At 35.4% G+C, this 21,978-nt stretch overlaps 1 protein-coding gene across 1 annotated transcript; it reads left to right on the top strand.

Moving 5' to 3' along the window:
- On the top strand, window positions 1,168-21,363 carry LOC18791340 (separase). The gene is made up of 27 exons (XM_020555714.1): window positions 1,168-2,144; window positions 2,453-2,630; window positions 2,715-2,819; window positions 4,893-5,027; window positions 5,122-5,561; window positions 6,149-6,275; window positions 6,418-6,543; window positions 8,037-8,330; window positions 9,737-9,853; window positions 9,971-10,192; window positions 10,324-10,434; window positions 10,578-10,724; window positions 10,835-11,203; window positions 11,291-11,380; window positions 11,528-11,788; window positions 11,894-12,017; window positions 12,138-12,962; window positions 13,951-14,188; window positions 15,749-15,851; window positions 17,001-17,198; window positions 17,675-17,721; window positions 17,815-18,044; window positions 18,135-18,387; window positions 18,681-19,086; window positions 19,794-20,033; window positions 20,186-20,273; window positions 20,408-21,363. Exons 1-27 carry the CDS (start codon window positions 1,504-1,506, stop codon window positions 20,923-20,925), a joined length of 6,633 nt encoding a protein of 2,210 aa, XP_020411303.1. The 5' UTR covers window positions 1,168-1,503; the 3' UTR covers window positions 20,926-21,363.

The raw sequence follows: 21,978 nt of genomic DNA, 5'->3' as shown, positions 1-21,978 counted from the left end.
TCTCATAGATGGAACCAAAATAGAGAGCAAATGACCTTGTTTAGCAAAATGTGAGTTTTAGGACTTAATTGAGCTATATATATTGAAAATTCCATTATAAAGTTGGTCGTGTGATGAAACTTGACTAATTTTAATGAAACTTTTGTTGAAATACGACAATAAGGACTAAATTGATGTGTAGACCAAAATATGATGGATCACATTGATTGATTTGAAAGTTGAAGGACTAAAATGAGGACTTTTAAAAGTTTACGGACTACTTGTGATAACAACCCTTAAAAAACCATATCTCAAGGCAAAATGCCTTGCTGAAACATTCAAAATTCCCATATTAACCTTGGTCAATGAAAATGTTAAAACAGTCTCCTACCTACCCTCATTCCTCTTTTCTCCTCAAGCACGATTGTGAGATAGGGGGAGTCATTCTCCTCCTCTCTCTTCCTTTCTCAATCTCTCCCTCTCATAGACATAGTCTAAAATATCGATAATATAGACGAAATATCAAGAATATTATCATTTTTTTGGATCACGGATATTTCGGAACGTATCCATACACATATTGTATAATATATCGATAATATTGAAAAATATAGATGTCGATAATTTCGATCACACTTCAGTAATATTTTGTCAAAATATCGCTGTAATATCGAAAATATCAATGTAATGGAAAACATGAAGAAAAAAAACACAAAGTACACACTCAAGGGGATTCGACCTTGCCATTTCACTCCTCCAATGCCTTAACCACCATGTTGCTTATGTTTTTGTGATAATATGCAGATGAGAACTCTATGTGGTACTAAGTCACTCATGTATCTTATCATACAATGTAAAAAGTGTAAAATATTGTAGTAAATCATTATATATAAATGATTATGGTGTGTTTAATTTTCTTTCATTAATTACTACATAGTTTTCTACACTCACAGTGTTTGTCAGCTTATTATATAATCAACTTAAATCAGTTAAACCCATCATACAATGCATTTCGTTCCAATTTTTTGTGATAAACTAATATATAATTGACTAAATAAACATCCTCCAAAGTTTCAATAAAAATTTTCAAAATTTTCTTATAATTTCCATGATTTTTATTCAATTTGTATTGATATCGATAATATCCCAATATTTTAATCAAAATTTCCGTATTTTTAGACTACCGATATTTCCGATACTATCGATATTTTAAAAGTTATAAAACTCAAATTTTTATGATTAAAAAAAGTAAAATAAGAACATTAAAAAGAACGTCCCAAGCCAACGGAGTTACGGAGTCAAGTGGGAATATATTTTCCCTTTTGTTGTTTTGTTGTTTTTTTGTTGGTGCTTTTAATTTATATTTCTGTTTTTTGAAATAAGCTCGAGGCGGGCTCTCTTCGCGCCCTTGAGACCAAAACCGAAAACCCAGACATTTCATTCCCAAACGCCAAACCCCTTCGACCTAAAAAAAAAAAAAAAAAAATCTCCAAATCCAACTCTCTCTAAACTCTCGTCACCGCCATGGACGAGACCTCCATCATTTCGAAGCTTGAAACCTCCTGCTCCAGCGGCCTTCATCCCCTCGTCTCCGACTACCTTCAGCCATTTACCCAACTCCAGAATCCCAAGAAAACCAAAAAATCAACCAAATCCCAAGACCAGCAAACCCTTCTCCGCTCGCTTGCTAAGAAGTTCCTCCCCTTCATCAACCGCACGCTATCCCTTCTCCCCAAACGCCTCGCCGGTTTCTCCAAGTTAGACGACGAATTTACCCTCGAACTCTTCGATATTTACAGGCTTTGCCTCGATTGCCTGGACTCCTTGTCCTCTGTGTTGTCCGGTACGCCCTACTCGTTTAACCTCCAGAGGGTTCGGATGGTGACATGCCTCGAGGCATGTGGGCGGTACAAGGATGCAGAGAGCGAGGGGTTTAGGGTTTTGGAGAGCCTTAAGGCGATTGAATTTGGGTCGAACACACGGGTCAAATCGGACCGAAGATTTGTGCCAGACGTGGAGAAGGGGAGCGGTGATAAGGATTTGGGGTCTTTGGTAGGAGGAATTGTGGTGACGCTTGTGAGATGTGCGGGCATGAATCAAAGTAAGGATAGTGAGGTGTATAGGAGGGTGCTTTGTTTGGTTGAGGAGGTCATGCCGTGGTTCAGGTGATTGAATTCGATTTAATTTTCGGAGAATAATTTGTGTTTAGTTCCTGGAACAATAAGGGAAATGGGCATCTCCGAATTATAGCTACTTAATCATTTGTGGTCATTTGAGTTATTAATACAGTTCTCTAGGTTTGCCGGCACAGTTTCACTGCCAAAATGCTAACTTGCTGGTTACTTTTTTAGCATTTGAAGCACTTGTTCAGAACCACCAAGAACATAAAATTTGCTTTAATAAATTTTTTTTATGACTTTAAGGCCATGATAAGTAGTTAACTGATTGGTATACGTGATATCAAATATTTTAGGGTATTAGACGCAAACACATATGAGAAGTTGCACAGGATGCTTGTGTCCTCTCTGAGTAAATGTACTCAATTTTTAGTTGGGGAGCTATCATCGTTTGAGGGAGATCTTGTGAAAATGTTCTGCCTTGTAACCATGACTGAGTATGCCAAGTCATCAATGAAAGATCAAATTTTCAAGGTAGCCTATGTTTGATTTTTCAGTTATGGTTTTATAGAAAAGTTCATGCGTTTATCTGATCAGTCTTTTCTTTTCTTTATGCAGTTTGCTCATCGGATCTGTTCATCTTTATTTTTGTTTCAAAAGGATAGATGCTTGCTCATTGACATATTATTTTGCTTGTTGGACTCCCTTGTTCGCGAATGTAAGGTAACACTGTCAGAGCTAAATGTATATTTTAAGATTGAGGAATGTGGTTTGACTAAGATGTCAGGTTCATCAATCTTCAGTACCCATTGTCAATGTTAATTTCAAAATATTTGCTTGAAGGCCGAGCCAGTTTCTCTTAGATATTTTGACCCCTATTTCAACTAAATGGAAGTACAAAAGGCAGGAACATAATTAGTTGCTTTTCTCTGTAAGTCTTGAACTTTTTGATAACATATACTAAATAAGATAAATAAGGTTATGTAAAAATATATTTGCATGCTGGTGATTATGCCATATCTTCTAGGTTCAAAGTGCTTTGCTCCTTTCACAAATCTACGATGTCTTGGGAATTGGACATCAAGCTCATGCAGCTTTTTTATTTGTTATGTTTTTCTCTGTTGTATCTACCTCATATGATTTTGAGGTGATGTCCCCTTCTGTTAGTTTTTCTTTCCTTTTCTGGTTGTTAAGACGTTACATGTTCAATTAGATTTTCTTTCCTTGTCCTTATGCGAGATGAGGATTGATTATTTGTGGGAGAGGGTTTGCTTTTGCGATTTAGTTTTGGTGTCTTCAGTGTTCAGGGAGAGCTCATTTTTTGTTATGTTTCAAATTGGAATGCTGTTGTTTCTAAATGTTTTTTTGTTGTTGTTGTCCTAGGTGTATCTTTATATGATTTGTGTAGGCAGTTTTGGTTTTTGGCTTTTTCCTTCAGAGGACATCTTGTCCTTGGTATTGCATTGTTGCTCTTCCTATCATAAAAAGCAAAAAAAATCTTATGCTACTGTTTTTTCACTGAGCTTCTATTTTATTTTTGAAAGTTTTCATTAACTCTGAATTTTTGATTGTATCTAGTTTCTTTGGGTACGATCTCATTATTAGATTGTGTACACCAATTATCTTGATCGTCTAAATGATTCTCCCCAAGCGTCCATATTGATCACAGTCCTCGGATTCTGTTTTTTGTCTTATTCTTTCAAATTGCATAACATACTCTCCTCTTCTTTGCTATGCACCAGTCCTTCCTCTTTTGATTCTGGTTTTCTGAGCATGGTTTAATTGCATACAAAGTTGCAAAAGCAATTGCAATCTGATGTTTAGGTTCGTCATCAGAGACATGGTCAGCATATTTTTAAAATTGGGCTCAGAATTGTTTTTTCTGATCAGATTATGTACTGGACGCACATAACTGTAGTACATTGCTAAATTGCTAAATAATTTTAAATTTTTGTGGGGTCTCAGGGTCTCAAATGGTTTTTTAATATTTAGGTTAAAAATGTTTTTTTTTTGTTAATCTCCTATTTTATCACATGTGTTTTCCTAATTGTATTACAACTTACCATCATATAATAGCATAATGAAATATATTTAACTGTTTTAGGGTTTTTTTTTTTCCCTTTCATTTTAATCTAAGGACAATGAAAATGGAAAAATATTAAAGCAATTATAGAAGACCTTTTTTTTTTTTTGGAGAGAAGAATATTATTTGTTTCATTGAAATGACTTTGATGTTATTTGTTGTTTGTTTAGACAATATAACAATCTATATACATTTTATTCAAAAACATTTATCACTGGATCATAAAACAAAAAATTATCAATTTTCTGTAGAAGTACATGTACGTAAAAATATCCTAGGTAAAGAATAATATTAGTTTCTGTCCTTTAAAAGTCGGTTCATAGTTCTATTATACTAAAAGTCGCACGCAATGTGTGTTTTAATACGTTAAGTGTACTTTAAGCTAGATTTCCCACTTGTGTATGCTTTTTCATTTCTTTTATTTGAACAAGTATTTTTTCCTTAAGTGAATTATGACTGCAAAATGCAGTTACTTGATTTTATTTTATTCCTATTGCACTGTTTCAGATCTTTTACTGAGTTACTGCTTGATGGAAAACCTATTTATTTTTATTTTTGAATTGTATCTCATAACAAATCTTGCCTTGGACCTTAGATACAATTTGTTTACTTTCGGAGGTTGTGCTGTATGTTTGCTTGAACTGTTTGGAGATAATTACTTAGGGATACAGAACTGAAATTAGTCAGAATGATCTAAAATTTTATTTTGGCAGGTTGAAGTGGAAAATACAGGAAAAGAGTTTGTTGAACTTATTGCTTATTGTGCCAAGAAATGTCGAACTACAAATACAAATCTTTGCAGTATTATTGGGTCCCATTTAAATGAATTAGCGGGTGATTTCCATCAGGTATCTTATGTATGTAGTTTCTTCATATAAATTTCACTGCACTGGCACTATTTGAAATTGTATGTTGGCATTTTAAATTCAACTTTTTGTGCAGGTTAGAACACCTTTTCATTTGATTCTGAGGCTTTATGCCTCTGGATTGCACTTTTTTGATCGCAGTATGAAGTCAAAAGCTGGTGGAGGTGCAATTAGAATTTTGCATGATGATGGGGATGCAATGAATCGCTTGTCTGATTTGCTTGGTTTGTTGAGAAGTTATTTCCAAATTGGCCACAATGAAGACACTGTATTATCCAATTTGCAGTTGATTTCGAAGAGTGCAGCCTCCATGAGTCAACTTCAGAGGGATAGAAAGGACTATATTCTGTCTTACTTTAACGCATTGAAATTTTTATGCCAGCCACTTACGGAGTTAGTAAATTCAGGAAAGAAAGAGATTCTTACTGATAACGAAGCTGCTTCTGTTTCTACTGAACTGTGTGATATCCAGGGTGCTTTCCATCAGTTTTATGATGTTTTCGTTTTTTTTCAAACGTGAGTCAACAATAAGGTTCAGTGGTTTCATTTTTAATTTATTTTTTATAATATGGCAATTTGGAGGTAATCTGTTTGAGGAGTTTTATGTTCTGTTGTGTCTTAGTTTGAAATTATTATGGTTTTCTGTAAATATATTTATGTTTGCACGCTAAATTACTATACTTCATTTGGGGAAGATATTGGTGGCTGAATGCTGACTGCTAAAAGCTTACCCTCATGAGTCATGAATATGTTTTCGTTTTATGATAAAAATACAAAAGTCTCATTTCATTGACTAGGACTTAGCAATTCACTTGTTTTGATGTTTTCATTATTCTTATTTTCTTTACTTTCTGCTTAAGTGTAACATAGCAATGTTGTATTAGAAAAAAGGTGTAACATAGCAAGATAAATTACCCCTGAGAGTGATTTCCAAAGAACACATGCTTTTACCCTTACTTGAGTGTTATGTTAGGCGTGATGCTGAAGTTGCTTGGGTTTCTTGATTCATAATTTTGTAAGCCTTTTCCCTAAATACTGTCTCACAAGATTTATTGTCAGTTTATGTTTGTTATCAGGCTTCTCTGAAATATGCTTGTCTCTAGGTGCAGATGTACATATGAGGTGGATAGAGATGTATTTGACGACAGAGATATATTTGATGACAACAGCATCATTAGTGTTGCTTTGGCTTCTTTTACCCTCTCCATCAGAACAAAGCTTAACATACAGGTTCTTATTCTTATGATATGATACTGAAATGGCCCCAGTTATTTATTTTCTCATAAGTTGACTATTTATTTTCTTATAACTCTTGCACAACACAATCATTATCTGCTTAACTAGGTTCTCGGCTTGCGTTTTCTTATTTCAGAAGAGTGTGCAAATACTTGAAAATGTCATCACCAGTGATTGGATTCAACCTAATGGTCTGAAGCATCTATATGTCTCTCTCTACAATACTGGTGTACTTTTCTACCGAAACAAGGAATTAAAAGAGGTATTCTTTCACAGAATGATATATTTATGATTGGGATGGCATATGATGTAGTATGACAAGCATTGTTTTTAGTCTATAATGATGTTGAATTCTATGATCTTCTACTTGTTTGCTTTATTGTACTTGGCTCTGTAACTGCTTTCATGTCTTCAATAAATTATTTCCATACATCCGTTTTCAACATTGAACTATTTATAGTGTGAAGTTGCATTTTCTATGGACAATCATTTTATAAAAGTAGCTTATTTTGCTTCTGCAATTCGTCAGAATATTTTTGTTTTAAGTTCCTGAGATAATACCAAGGCTGGGTTTGAGGTTCCCTATTAGATAAATTTGGCCTTGTCTTCTTTTACATTGCATTTGGTAATGGAAGATAATAAATTCAGGAGAAAAGAGAAGAGATATTTACTTTCCCTTATGTTTGAATAGGTAGAAGAGAAACTGAGAGAAATGTTAAATCGAGGACATTTTTGAAAAACCAAGCAAAACACAAACCTCATATTCTTTCCAAAGCTCTCCTCTTTTGCAGAGAATATAAGAGTGGGCTAGGAGACAGAGATTCCAAAGGTCTCATCTCTTGTATCCATTTCTCTCCATATTTGATTATCCAAATGAATGCAAATTCTCTCCATTTCTCATCCTTGCAAAGGATCAGCCAAATCGGAAACCCTATGTTTGTCATCATTGAATGGAGACTTAAGAGTAGACGGTTCAGATCGTTGAACAACAATGCAGGGTGGGCCACATGTAGTGTCCCTCAAATAAAACTAGGAGATGATGTAATGTTTGCCTCTTTGTTTTAACTCAAACGCAATTGATAAGGGAATAAAGAAAAGTTAGCAATTTTTCTATATGCCCTTGTTTTGAAAATTGGATGCTAGAGGGATTTAATACCCATACTAGATGTTTCAGACCTGAAGTATAGGATAATGCACAATGCTATCTTTCAAGTTCCGAGTTGAATATTTGCATTTGTACTTTCACTTGGGCTGGATAGAGTTGCAGACAAGGCACTAATTTATTTTTCTTGAACTAAATTTATTTTTATCTTTTGAATTTAGTTATGTAAGGACTTGAGGCACTTGGTATATTTGAATATGATGATTAATTAAACCAGCTTCATTGTTGCCAATGTAGGAAGGAAACTATCTGATGATTTTTAATGGTTCTTTTTGTTCCTTATCATTTTCCTGTAAATATCACTTTGTACAGGGATAGTTATTTTTCTTCAATCTTATCGGATTGGAATGCAGCTGTTTTTTTAGTTTCATTGTTCTCTGTATTGCTGTTATGGATGTTGTAGCTGTATCTGGTTATGTAATTGGTGTAGGCAGGTTTTTAGTTGTTTAGGCTCAGTGGAGGATATCTTTTCATTTTATGAAATCTAGTTTCGTATAAAAATAAAAATAAAACACTTTCCCGAAAGCTTTTTTGTACTTTAGATTTCTTTTCGAGACCTTTGTTTTGCTTAACTTTGTAAAGTACCTCTGCAGGCATCAGAGGCATTGAAGTTTTGTTGTAAAGCATCATGGACTTGTGTTATATGTGTTTGTGATATGTTTGTACACAAAGTAAAGGTGCCCCAGGTTGATCTGTCGGAAGATGCTATTGTAGATTTCTTTGATGAGTGCTGTAAGAGAAGTGCCTTTCTTTTGGATGTTCTTAATCAATTGCAAAGTCACGATGTGAAAAGAACTATATTAGAGAGCTTTGAAAATTGGTCTATTGCTGCAAATTTGTTTCAGAGGCTGCCAGGTCCGTTGTCTTTGGTGAAGCAGTGGGTTAAGGTATCATCTTAGAGATTCCTTCACTTTTTTTTTTTTGAAAGAAACATAAATTTTATTAATTAACTTTTAACATACAAAACGAACATAGGACTGACAACCAACAAGGGAACATCGAATTTCCAATTATTACACCCAAAAAACAAAAAGCAATCTAAAAGCCAGCTGCCTTCCATTCTAATAGAATGTCAGAAAAAAGAGGTCTCCAAGTCTCCAGATACAGATGCCCAAAATGATGACCAAATCTGACATTATCCTGAAGTTCCTCCACCCCACCCCCACTATAATCTTATATTTCTCTGCATCCAAATAACCCACAACAGAGCTGGCACACTGCATCCCCATAAATTTTGGCCCTTTTCTCTTTACAAAACGCCACATGTTTAAGAGTTGAATTTTTGTTTCCAATAAGAAGAAACATTCATTGATTAAAAGAAGCATACACCAAAACAGAGGAAAATATTTCCACTGCAATAAAACGATCTTCTCCTACCAGTAGCTAGTAAACATAATCCAAGCAAAATTACATCCAGAACAAGGATCTAGGAAACAGTAGCTCTCCAATTTGACAAAATCACACAAGAACGAACTGCCCCCAAACTCTGAAAATACTGAAGCCTATAAGGATTCCCAAAATTGAACTCTTGTCGACAAGTATTCCTTCTCCTCTCCTCTAACAACATTAAACATCCTGCTAGTGCACTCCGCCCAAATTACCCAGAAAACAGCCATTACAGCACATGTCCATACCCTGTCCTCCCCACGTGCTTTCCATGCAACAAGGAGTAACATCCCCTTGGAATTATCCAGCTCACCTGAGCCTTCCAAAAAAATTTCAACCACAATCTCAATCCCACTGGGCAGTGAATAAACACATGATCAAACGATTGAAACCTCCCCTTCCTCTTTACACATAATGTGAGAATAAGCAGAGATGCATGCCACTCTTGAGCATATGATAGGTACTGACCATTGCATGGGCAACTAACCATGCTAAAATCTTATCCTCTGGAGGAGCCTTGGTTCTCTAGATTATCCCATAAGGTTGAACCTCAGGAATATCAACATGATCACACAAATATCTAAAATATGACTAGCACAGCAAAAAATTAAAAAAAAAAAAAAATCCCGAATGTTCCAGCCTCCACCATCTTGAATAAGGTCTTGCAAGCACCAACCTCAAAGGCATTTAAATTTTTCCTGAAACCAAAATTCTACCTCAATTGCACAAGTTGCTATAGATGCATTATGATGATTGGATAAATTAGTCAAACGTGGAAACATGTCTTTCAATGGGGAGTCTCCTACCTAAATATCTACACAAAATGTCACCTTAATCATCTTCAAGGTTTCGTAATGTGTCCACTTACCATGCTTTTTCTGGTACCTCATTTTTATGCCATATCTAGATGGAATGTAAACATTACAAGAATGTGGATGTTGAGGATGATGCTCCTACCTTATACAGTTTGCTATCATCTTCTAAGAAAGTAACAAAGAAGACAATCGAAATTGTCTTGGAGCAGGTTAGAACTCTTTGTGGTTTTCTTTTCAGTTGGAGTTCAATTAATATTTGTCCATAGACTGTAGGTTGCACATGTTAATTTCTCTCTCTTCTACATCTCCATCTTGAATTTTTTTAGGAACTTCTTGCTTATGAGGAAATGAATGATGTGAACCCTGAGTTTTGTCAGAAAATGCAAATGAAAATTATAGATATCCTACTGCAATACGTGCATGTCACACCAGATAGTTGCTTACAAAAATCAAGAATTTTATTGAGAAAGGGAAGAGCATTAAGGCTTTCTGGCATCAGCGGTCTGAAGGGCTGTATTCAGTGTTTATCAGATGCAATATCTTCACTTGTAAGTCAATTTTTAAATTTTAGATTTTTTGTGTTTGCTTTTTTTAATTTTAATAGCCCACCTTTAAAGGGTTACCCTTTGATTGTTTTGAAGTTGGGTTTCTGACTGACATGCATAAGTTACTGTAACAGAATGAGATGTATGATGAAACCTATATCCATGAAATTTCTCCTTGCCATCAATTAGCTGTGGCATATTGCTTACGCGCACTTTGTACCCAAGAAGCTGAACCCAACTCGAAGGTGCTAATGCATAAAATCTATTTTCTCAACTTGAGTAATTAATGCCAAAAAGCTTCAGATGCTCTTTTTATAAGTTTGTATTTCATTGAATTTTACAATTTTGTCTAATTATTTGATTTGGGTTTGTTATGACTCATGAGCAGCAAGTGCTTGAAGATATCAGTTCTGCCATTAATTTATGGTTGGGCATTTCTACTCGAAATAATTGTTCTCCAGATGACAAGTGCTCTATGGTGTCAGAAAGTATTATGTTGCTGCTTTACAATGCTATTGATTTGTTATCCATCAAGGTCTGTCTTTTGACTTCTTGGGTGCTGCACTATTTTCTTTTTGTGGAAAAACATGAGAGAATAATTCAATTTGGGGTTTTGACATGGTATTACTCTTAACATGTCTTCAGGGTTGCATGGACTTTCACAATGATATACATAGGCTTATGATTAGATTATTTAAATGGAGGGATGTCCCATTAGAGAAGTGTGTGGCCAGATTGTGGGAATGTAGAAGGATTAGCCATGGCCTTTGTGCTTCACCTGTGAATGAGGCATTCATCATGAACTTATCAGATCATTGTGGTGAAAATTCAAAGTCTATTGAGTTTTGGGTAGATTGCCTGAAAGAATCCAAACCACTTCTATTAGCGTTCCAATATAATTTATCATCTGTGTCTCCAAACTTTCCTCGGGGCTCATGCAATTATGAAAGCTCATTTCGATCAGATATCACAATTGATGAAGTTAAGGAAGCTGCTTTTGAACTTATTTCAAGTGTAAGTTTGTCTCAAATTGCCACCATGAACTCTTATGCCTTAATGATGCACATTAAATACACTTATATTTTGTTACTCTTCTTATAGGTTCCTGTATTGAGTTCGTCTGCCTACATAGCTGGATATCTCTACTATGATTTATGCGAAAGACTTGTTTCAAATGGAAGGTTAATTGAGGTAATTTGCATTTATTTAATCTTGTTTTGTTAAATGTTTATAATTTATTTTCCACTGTGAGTAAAAAGATATTGAGATGCTTTTATGCATTAAACATGGGAATTTCTGCGTGATGATTTTGTGTTCATCTCTGTTAATACTCTTTAGGCTCTGTCATATGCAAAGGAAGCTTACCAGTTGCGTGCTAAACTATTTAGAGAGAAATTTATGTACTCTTCTGAACAGTCCAAAACGTGCAATGAAGCTGGGGGTAGCGGTGAGAAATTAACATATCATATTCAGGATATGCATATGCACATATCAGTTGCTAGTGAATTTTGGTCCTTTGATGCTAGCCTATGTGACTTGGAACGTTGTTATCTGAGTCCATGGAATGTGCTTCAATGTTATCTTGAAAGCACTCTTCAGGTTTTTCTTCCTCTTTCTGTCCATACTTTTAATTTAAAAATTCAAGACTGGACCTATCTTTTACGAAGATGGGATTTGAATTTCAAACTCTCATATAACCTGCAGATAGGCGTTATCCATGAAATAATTGGAAACAGAGCTGGGGCTGAAGGTTTTCTACAATTGGGAAAAGCTATTTCCTGCTCACAAAGCTTGCCACTATTTATAATTGTTTTTTCTACTGTATTGGGTATAGCAAAAACTTATCTTTCTTTTTTGTTCCATTGTCTTGCAATTATTTCTTCATTCACTTCTGGGTTCAAAGGATGCGATAATTGGCTAACTCACATTTCAATTTGAATGTCTTTAGGAAAGCTGTACCACAAGCAGCAGCTTTGGGATTTTGCAGAAAAGGAACTTCAAAGTGCGAAGCAATATTTGCGGGCTAGTAGCACAGATATTTCTTGCTTGAAGTGCAGATTAATGCTGGAAGCAACTGTGAATCAGAATCTTGGTGATTTATTCCAAAGCATGTTTTATAACACAAGGAATACATCTTTAGATAAATTATCTCTTGCTGAAAACCTGTACAAATCGGCAATAGCGAAGCTTAATCTTTCTGAGTGGAAAAATTCGGTTAGTTGTCCTGAACAAGGCTGGGTTGAAAGCACAAGGCTTCGAAAAACTATTCTTAAAGATGTTGGATCTTGTGCTAGCAGTACATTTACACATTCTGAAGAAAATCAGGAGGATATTGGGAAACCCACAAGGGAGGGGCTGAAAGGCAAGAAGGAAGTTAAAAAGTGTAAAAAGACTAACAATGCACCAAAACCGGTGGTGAAGGATCAAGATGCAATACCTGAGTATAATTTGAGGTCAACTCGGTCAAGATATCAATCTTCTCAGAACCAAAGTATAAGTGGTAATGGCGTTGTCCAAGTTGGTCATTCAAAACAATTGAAAGGCAATAGCAAGTCTGATTGTCCTGATACTTTTAGGAAGAGGGAATTTCTTTTGGATTTAAAAAGTTGTGAGGTTGCTTTTGGGTGTGATGTAACATGCATTTGCAACAAAATGAGTTGTTGGCAGTGTCTTCCTGTGGAAGTTTTGGATTCTGGGTTAGTTAAAAATTTAGTTGATTTGAAGTGGGAGTTTGTCCGCAGGCGCCTGTCACTCAGGCTTCTCACAGGATTAGGTATGGTATAGCTGTATGTTATGACCCTTTACGTTTTATAGCTGCATGGGCAAACATTTGATACATGTCTATTGGGGTAACTTCTATTTTCACTCTGATAGTTACTCAGTAAACTTATCTTTTGATGAAATTTTTTGCTACTATTTTACCCTTAAGAAAATTACTTTTCAAGACAAATATTTAAAAAATTGAAAGAACATTGAAGCAATGGCCGGCCTCTTCAGGAAAAACCGATCCTGCCTCACGAGTGTTGCCCTTTGGGGAGGCCAGAGCTGATGCGGCTGGTCATGGTGCCAGTACCTGTAGTGTGGGCTGAGGTGGCCACGGTTGTGGTCATGCCCATTGGAAAAACGAAATAGCACTTATCATGGGCATTTGTTGGAACTACGAAAGATTTTGTCAGCAAAACTAAAAGCTTTTACTTTGTATAGATTGTGATGTGAATTTACTGTTCATCAATTTTATGCGTGTAAATAGAATTACTTATCTATCCATCTTGACCTCCACTTCTAAACTGCCCATCACTAATCCTCCAACTTTTGCTTTTGAGTTTTGTCTCGACCTCTTCCTTATTTTAAGACTGTTTATGATCAGGGGGATTCTGGGGGGTAATGTAGCTGGCTTTGGTGAAATGAGAAATTATCAGTACCCTTTTATTTTATGTGCCTAATTTTGATTTTAAGAGGTCAGAGATCAGGGCCACAGAAGAAACTGAGGTTCAGGGATTTTTAAGATTGTGGTTTCATCTGTAGAAAATTATCCTATCATCTTCATTTGTATTATTAAAAGTGTAATTAGTATTATAGTTTCTTTCTTTGGAATTGGCAAACCTGTCATGATTCCAGGCATGGTTTTGTTCTTTCATTTCATTCTTGCAAGTGATGGCTAAACCATGAGATCCAATGTATATGAAACTTCATTTTGTGTTTTCCTTTATATTCTTTTTTGTTGCCGTAGTAAATTTAGTGACATCTTTAACATTTTTCAGGAAAATGCTTGGAGAGTCGTGGTCAGATTCAAGAAACACATGAAATTACGTTGCAAACCGTATCAATCTTGGTCAGCCGAAACGCATTTTGTCTTATTACCTCATCTGTTTCATCGACATCCTTTCTCAATTTAATGGGAAAGGAGATCCCAGGGGATGTCTTCAGTGTTGAACGGGCAGAAGTACTGTTGAATATAAGTTGGTTGTCTTTGAAGAGTTACTGTTCTAAGGAAACCAGGTAATCTAAGTAGCAGGTTCTTATTTTTGTTTGTGCATGTTTCTATTCACATCTTAACTTCTTCCCTTTCTCTAGAACTGTAAAATTTAATAATTTTAAGAAGTATATTAACGGTCCAAATATTAACCTGAGAAACTTTACTTAAATTGTAAATAATTATTAATGACTGTCCTTTTTCTTTTTCCAGTGTTCAAAATTTGCCATGTACCATTTTCTGGTACTAGGGATTCATAGATTGTAGTTTACCTTGTTTTTGCTTGTAAACTTACATGCCAAGCTTTTAATCATTTGGAAAATGTTTTCCCATCTTCCATACTAAGGTGTGGCGTGCAGGCTGCTACTTGGCGTGTCGCTTTGGGTTTCTCGAATTTGGAAATGAACCAAAGAACATAGGGTTTACGAGAACATGCTAAAAACCAACAAATAAAGCAGTTTTTTTGTGTGTGGAAGGACTGAAAAGGAAACGAAATCATAAAGGCGTTAGAGTGGGATAAGCCCAAATGCATCTTCTAACTTCTAACAGAGGAGGATCTTCTCAATTGACATGGGATATCAGACACTTCCTCCTTTGTATAAAAGAGATGATAACGCCTTCGTTTTTTAGGATAAGCTGCCACCTCTTTGTAGTGTGCCTATAATTTATTGGTTCATATAGCAAACAATGTAAAGTCCAAAAATAGGTAGAAATTGCATTGCTTTCAGTGAAAATAGATCTGAAATTGCGTCTCTAGGTGGTGTAGGAAATACAGCTGCTGTGGACAGTGATAGAATTGCCTGTGGATAGTGATAGAAAATTATAGGCAATTTGTTCTGTCTGTATCTCTTTCTCTATCTCTCTCTAAAATTCTGAATAGTTTCTAAATTTGGTAAGTTTCTGTAAGTTTAGGAGTTAAACAACCAAATTTCAGTTTTAGTGGTAGTGGAAAGGCATTTTAGGAACATAAATAAATAGAAAATCCTGAGTTGGTTGCTGAAATGCTGATTTCAACAAAGTCAAAGGACTCAAATCACAGTTGAAAAGCTTAAAATTTTAATTAAAGAATCAGGGACCAAAGAACAAAGTTTATTTTTTCACTTCTCTTAAGAGTGGAATGGGAATTGGCCCAAATGCTATGAAAAAAATGAGGTCTATTTACGTTGGTACGATAAAAAAAATGCTAAGATTGCCACAATTGGTATCATTTGTCTGAATCCACTTTATTTTTAAACTCTTAATAATTTAGCAAAAGGGAAGTGACATTAAAATGTCAATGTACATGATAGAACTACCTCGTGATTCCACATATTGCTTGCTTTCTTGTATGATGCTTTTGCGCTGGAAAATTGTTCTAGTAGCTAGCTTTGAGAAATTATTCCCTTTTACTGAGGAATATGGGCTGTAACTAACATATAGGTACCAATGTAGAGACCCAAGATTGAATTTTCAATTAACAGGAAGTCACATAATGACCTGCAAAGGTCAACATAAGTGCATTTTTCAGAGTTTTACTGGCTAATTGCTGTTTCATAGCCGTAATAACTTCATGTGTTTTTCTCTTTCTGGATTTTTACGTTCACCAGGATTATTTGCTCCGATCTGCCTCGTATTGAGCTACCGAAACTAGTGTCTTGGTTGATGCTAGCCTTTGTTCTCTGCCGTGACGTTCCTGTACTTTTTCAGAAGGTCGAACTTTTATTTCTCTTTTCTTGTATTTTTTTTTTCATTATATTCCTTGAAAGTCTTTTCATCTTATTGGGTTTAGTATTATCAGTGATATATCATACTCCATGTGTTTGTGAGTTGTTAATGGATTTTTCTTGTGATGTTTTAAGGCATATGTCATGGGATGATTTTAAGGAGTAAATGATGACCCTTGATCACCATTTCTCTTTTATAGGTTCTTCAAGAAAGTAGTTGCAGTTCACATTATAACTTTATTAGTCTCTAAAATTTGCTTGAAAATACAATTGTAAGTCCCCTTTTATTTCCAAAATAAAAAAGAAACTATCTTTTCCAATGCAAGTAATTCTAGCTCTTTTTGAAAGGCACGACATTGTCATACTGAGGGCAAAGTACACGACTTGGTGTCGGTATGAACCCTGGTTTTCTAATGTTAAAGGTCATCTGTTGTCACTTCGGATTGCATAGTCTAATGCAGTTGGGGTTTTTTGTTTATTGAAAAGGAAACCTATGTTATGGTTGTTTAATGGGGGAGCTTCAAATAATTTAAGCCTTAACTTGTGACTTCTCTTTTTTCTTTTAGAGGAATGCTAGGGAGCCACTGAACATCTGACCTAGGTTCATGTATCCTGTGTTTGTAACTGGACATTAAGATTTAAGAGGATCTTGTGGTATGATTTTCTTCTTTTAAAATATGAGTTGAAGGTCTGGGGCCAGGTCATATTGGTTGTTTAAAACTGATATTTCTTGTGGGTATATGAGTGATATGAGTAAGTTCTGTAGTATTTTCTGAATTCTGTAAACATGGCAAAAGATCACTGATGGCTTTTTGTTTGTACATGACTTAATTTCATTAGTGTTGTTTTTAATTCAAATATGAGTTATGGTTGCTTGTGCTGTTGTATGGGGAACTGACTTGTATGTCGTAGACAGTTTTAACACTTGGATTTATTTCATAATCTATGTAAGAAAATAATTCAGCATTTAACTGGGATTGTTATGTATTTGAGTTTATTCTATAACTGCAAATATCTTCTTCCGCTGTTTTTTATCTTTATTTTTTATTTTTAATATTTTAGCATTTATTTTCCTTTTCTTTGTTTTCCATGCCATTGCCATTAATGAAACTGATTGAGTTTTGGTGCTCCACAGGTTTCCAGATTGCTTGCTGCTATATTTTTACTTTCTGCCTCTAGTGAGCGTTTTTCTTTGTCATCTTCTTCGAAAACTCTCTGCGAAAACCATTGGGCTTCTTATTTTCATCAAGCTTCACTTGGCACTCATCTTAGTTACCAATTTTTCACAAATGTATCTGACATATGTAACGTTCAACACCTTGTAAATGCTGAGGTATGTTTATACACTTTATTTCTGTTTATTTAGTGTATTTCTACGAGCAACTTATCAAACTACATAGTGCTTATCAATTTATTTGAGAGATTTGGAATTTGGGGGATTATATCCATTACCTTGCATGTGGATTTTAGCTCCCTAGAGCAAATAGTATTTTTCATCTTATTGACCTCATTTGATCTGTTCTGGGGCAATGATGAACAACTTTTGTTACCACTCCAATATCTTGTGTAGTTGTGAACTGAACCATCATTTGGATATTTACTTCCCTACCGTTTAACGCATGCTTCCATTGCTCTTTAATTGGTTTTAAAGTTTTCTAATCTTTATACTTTGTTCTGCCGATTAGCATTTTAATTCCCAGTTCAGATTGTTGTATTTACAAAACTGGCTAAATGTTTTTTTTTTTTTTTTTTCCGTTTTATTCAGCACATACTAATAAGTTGTAAAATCTTTATTTTTGGGGTTCACAGGTTACTGGCTCAACTTGCATGGGATCAGGAAAAAAAAAATTACTCAGGTTGTGCTTGTCACGTTACAAAATATATTTTATCATTGATGAACCATTCTAACTTGTTTTTCTTAAACTTCTTTTCTTCTTACCTTGATGCAGGCTTGCACCTGAGTCTATTCAAGAACTTGAAGAGTTTGTAACAATATTTTTTGCCGGCCTTCCTTGCACAACAATCATCTGTATAAGTTTGCTTGCAGGCCCTTATGTTAGTTTGTTAGAAGAACTATTCCCCGTTCCTTCTTGTGTTCATGCATGGATTCTGGTATCACGCCTGAACTCTGAGAGTCAACCTATCGTTATGCTTCTGCCAGTGGATTCAGTATTAGAAGGTAATTTGTTTGTGTAGGTATGAAATTTCGAAATTTGTAGCATGTCTTGTACAAATTAGAACTTAATACACTGTTAAATAATATGCACAGGTTCTGCAGAAGATTCAGATGATGTTGCGAATTCTGGTTCTGGTAGTTTTTCTGAAAGAAAGGATACTGGAAAGCGTTGGCACTGTCCATGGGGTTTCACTGTGGTTGACAAGGTAGCTCCAGAATTTAGGTTGATATTGGAGGAGAGTTTTTCGTCAGCTTCATTAATTTTTGAAGAAGATACAAAAAACGCTTGGACATTCTGGTGGATGTGGAGACAGAAGCTTGATCTTCGCCTTGGTAAATTGCTGAAGTAGGTTAACTCTTTTTCCTCCCTTTGTTTGCAAACCTCCGTGGGTCTTTGTTTGCTACTCAACATTCATGTCCATTTATCTCCACCAATCTACTTTATTTTTATTAGGTTTAGTTGAGATAATAAATGACACTAGCTTTGGGTTTTCAATTTATATTTTCTATTAATGCAGTAGAATGTTTACGAAGGTGGCATTCTGCACTTTGTCTCATGTCTTTAACTTTAGCAATTGGTTTTCAATTTGAAAACTATATGTCAATTGGCTATGATGATCTCACGTCTTCTTGCACCAGGAACTTAGAAGATTCATGGTTTGGTCCTTGGAGGTGTGTGCTTCTGGGAGAATGGTCAAACTGCAAGCAGCTGGACTTGGTACATAAGAAGCTGGTGCGGGATTTGAAATCTAAGTGCAAAGTGGACATAGATGAGAGTCTTCTCAAAGTCATTCTTGGGGGTTCCAAATGTGCCTTTGAAGGAGGTGCATATGTTTCACAGCTCTGTTTTAAGAAAGGTTGCTATATTGGTAAAGCTGGATGTTCTGGGGAAGAGAAGTGTTTGACATCACCCGATGAATCTAATGGTATTGAGAAAGAGTCTGAGTTGGCCTTCCAACTAATACATGAAGCAGTAAATGAGCTTGAAGGGCTATGTTCTGTAAATAGAGAGCCAATAATTCTAGTGCTGGACTTCGAGGTTCAGGTATGTGTTTGGTTCCTCTCTTTTCTCCTCATATTTACAGAGGTTTAGCTTCCAAAGTTAATTTCAACTAAACCTAAAAGAAATATTAAAAGACTCGTCAAACATCAAAAACTCATTGAATATGAAAGGTTCTTTAACAATAGGAGATTCCTAGAAGTCTTAAAGAGATTGTGAGTTCCTACCCAAATAAATAAGTTCTTAAGAGCATTTGACCCAAATATATTCTCTTAAAACTTGAAAGTAACTTTTAGATTGGCTCTTTTACTTATTTATTTTCTGATTCTTGCACTACATGGATATTTTATTTTTGACCCAGAAGGCTTTATTTTTGGAGTTGGCTCAATGGGTTTAGTCTTGTGCTTCCAAAGAGAATACAGTTCTTTTCTCACCAAGCAGTAGATATTGCATCGCATATGTTGTTAAGTCGTTAATCATGCTAGAATTACAGTGATTAACCCTTGGAAACCGTTAAGCTATCTTCAGTCTCTTAAAAGCCTGTGCAAGATCATTGTAGCTGTGTGGAACATATAGTGAGCGTTTCAACTCAAGACATGCTCTAGTTGTTTAATTGCCTTTTTGTAATCCATGGTCAACATACATAGCTTATTCCTACTTGCTAACAGGAAGTTTTAGCAATTCAAGAGTACTTGATACCTTTCCATTTTTTCAATATACCTATTATCATTTAAACAAGCTGATTATAACAGATGCTTCCTTGGGAGAATTTACCAATACTAAGAAACAAGGAGGTTTATCGCATGCCTTCTATTGGGAGCATCTCTTCAACACTGGAGAAGAACTACCACCATCAAGATCAAGTCGCGAATAATATTACTGCATTCCCTTTGATAGATCCATTGGATTCATTTTATCTCCTGAACCCCAGTGGTGATCTAGGTACCACGCAAATCGAATTTGAGAAGTGGTTTAGAGATCAAAATTTGGAGGTAATATCCTGGTTTCTGTTTCTGTTCAGGAAAAATTTGCCAGAATTTAAGTAGAATAGAAGTGCGGAAGTTGGAATCTCTCTCTCTCTCTCTCTCTCTCTCTCTCTCGTTACCCACAAACATAGTAATCTTACATTTGAATACCTACACAGGGGAAAGCTGGATGTGCACCCCCAGCTGAAGAATTGGCAGTGGCCTTGAAAAGCCATGATCTCTTTATATATTTTGGCCATGGAAGTGGTATGTTTGATTATACTTATTTATATTGTTTATGTGTTTGTTCCACTTATGTTACTTCTGGCCTTAATATTTGGGCAAAAAAGGTTTTCCAAGCATCAAACTGAACATTTGTTTCTGCATGTCTTGTGCTACAGGGGTACAATATATCCCTATGCATCAAATTCAGAGACTGGAAAACTGTGCCGCCACTCTCCTGATGGGATGTAGTAGTGGTTCCCTGAAACTGAATGGGTGTTATATTCCACATGGTCCCCCACTGTCTTATCTGCTAGCTGGTTCTCCTGTCATTGTTGCAAACTTATGGGAAGTGACGGATAAGGATATTAACCGATTTGCGAAGGCCATGCTTGACGGTTGGCTAAAAGAACGATGGAGTCCCTCTGAGGGCTGTGTCCAATGCAAAGTAGCAGAAGAATTTGAAGCCATGAGCATTAGGGGCCGTAAAGGTAATGCCAAGAAGAAAATATCAAAGAAGAAATTGCCTGAAGCTTGCGAGAGCAGCGATCCCCCAATTAAGATTTCTTGTGATCATAAGCCGAAGATTGGATCATTCATGAGTCAAGCTCGCGAAGCTTGCAGTCTTCCTTTCTTGACTGGAGCATCACCAGTATGTTATGGTGTTCCAACAGGCATAAGGAAAAAAGATTTGTAGCACCATCATGTGGAAATGTGGCATGCTCTCCAAGTTCATCAATTTTGGTTTTTAAGTTTCTAGTCTCCAATTTTGGCAAACCAATTGTTGGAAACCTTTGGTCCGTGTTCTAGCAAGAACCAACAAACATGTTGATGTTCGCTAAGTTCCTGAAGTTTCCCACATTTTATTCCATGTAATGTGGCTTTTTTTTTTTTGCCACTTATAGCGTAGTTTGGGAATGCAGGTTAAATGTGCAGTGTAAATGGATAATGGAAACTGTATATAATTTTTCTTAGTGCCATTAGTTGTATTGTAAAAATATTAGACCACTGATAGAGAAATGATCATTGTTAATTCAACAATTTCCACCGCTACATCAGATGCAGTAACTTGTAGAAAGTCTTTACCCTATTTTATTGGTTTTTATGATATATGGAATTGGAATTTGATTACTTATATTTTCCTTTTGTTACATAATAATTTCTGGAATATATAGAATTTAAATAGTTATGTTTTCTTTTTGTTACATAAGAGTAGATTGAACCCTTGACGTGTCTTAATCCTAGCTTATTTTCCTACCCTCTCACCCCACCTTGAGTTAAACCCGATGAAAAACATCAATGTATTGCCTGGTGATTATTTAAAAATCAGATGAGTAAATTTTTTGAGATAAACAATAATTGAAGTTAGGGGTGGGTACGGTTCGGTTTGGACTGGTTTTTGCCTCAAATTAGAATCGATCCGGTGCTATTCATCTGGTTTGGTTTGGTTCGGTTTGGTTTTAATAAAAAAAATTTCAAAAACTGTCTGGTTCGGTTTGAACCGGTTTTGGTCCAGTTTGAACTGGTTTCGGTCCGATTCTGGTTCCGATTCAATTTTGAACCGGATTATAAAAATTATTTTTTAATACAATTCTCAACTGAAATATTATTTTTTTACTTGAAAATTAACAAATTATTCAATTTTATATAAAAAATAAATATTAAAGTTAGAAAAGAGAGATATTTTGACATTGAACTTGGATAAATATTAGGTTTTTTTTTAGTGAAATTAAAAATATAGCATTAAATA

The sequence above is a fragment of the Prunus persica genome, chromosome G1 (assembly GCF_000346465.2).
Source record: "Prunus persica cultivar Lovell chromosome G1, Prunus_persica_NCBIv2, whole genome shotgun sequence".
In the NCBI taxonomy this organism is placed as follows: Eukaryota; Viridiplantae; Streptophyta; class Magnoliopsida; order Rosales; family Rosaceae; genus Prunus; species Prunus persica.
Note: the sequence above shows the minus strand (reverse complement) of the source record. Positions and strands in the feature narration are given on the sequence as shown.

What these genes read in the sequence shown, in the direction of transcription:
- LOC18791340 (XM_020555714.1), top strand. Translation starts at nt 1,504, where the DNA reads ATGGACGAGACCTCCATCATTTCGAAGCTTGAAACCTCCTGCTCCAGC. An exon ending in CTTTTGAACTTATTTCAAGT is followed by an intron (nt 11,204 to 11,290) that starts GTAAGTTTGTCT and finishes CTCTTCTTATAG; the next exon opens with GTTCCTGTATTGAGTTCGTC. An exon ending in CGCCTTGGTAAATTGCTGAA is followed by an intron (nt 18,388 to 18,680) that starts GTAGGTTAACTC and finishes TTCTTGCACCAG; the next exon opens with GAACTTAGAAGATTCATGGT.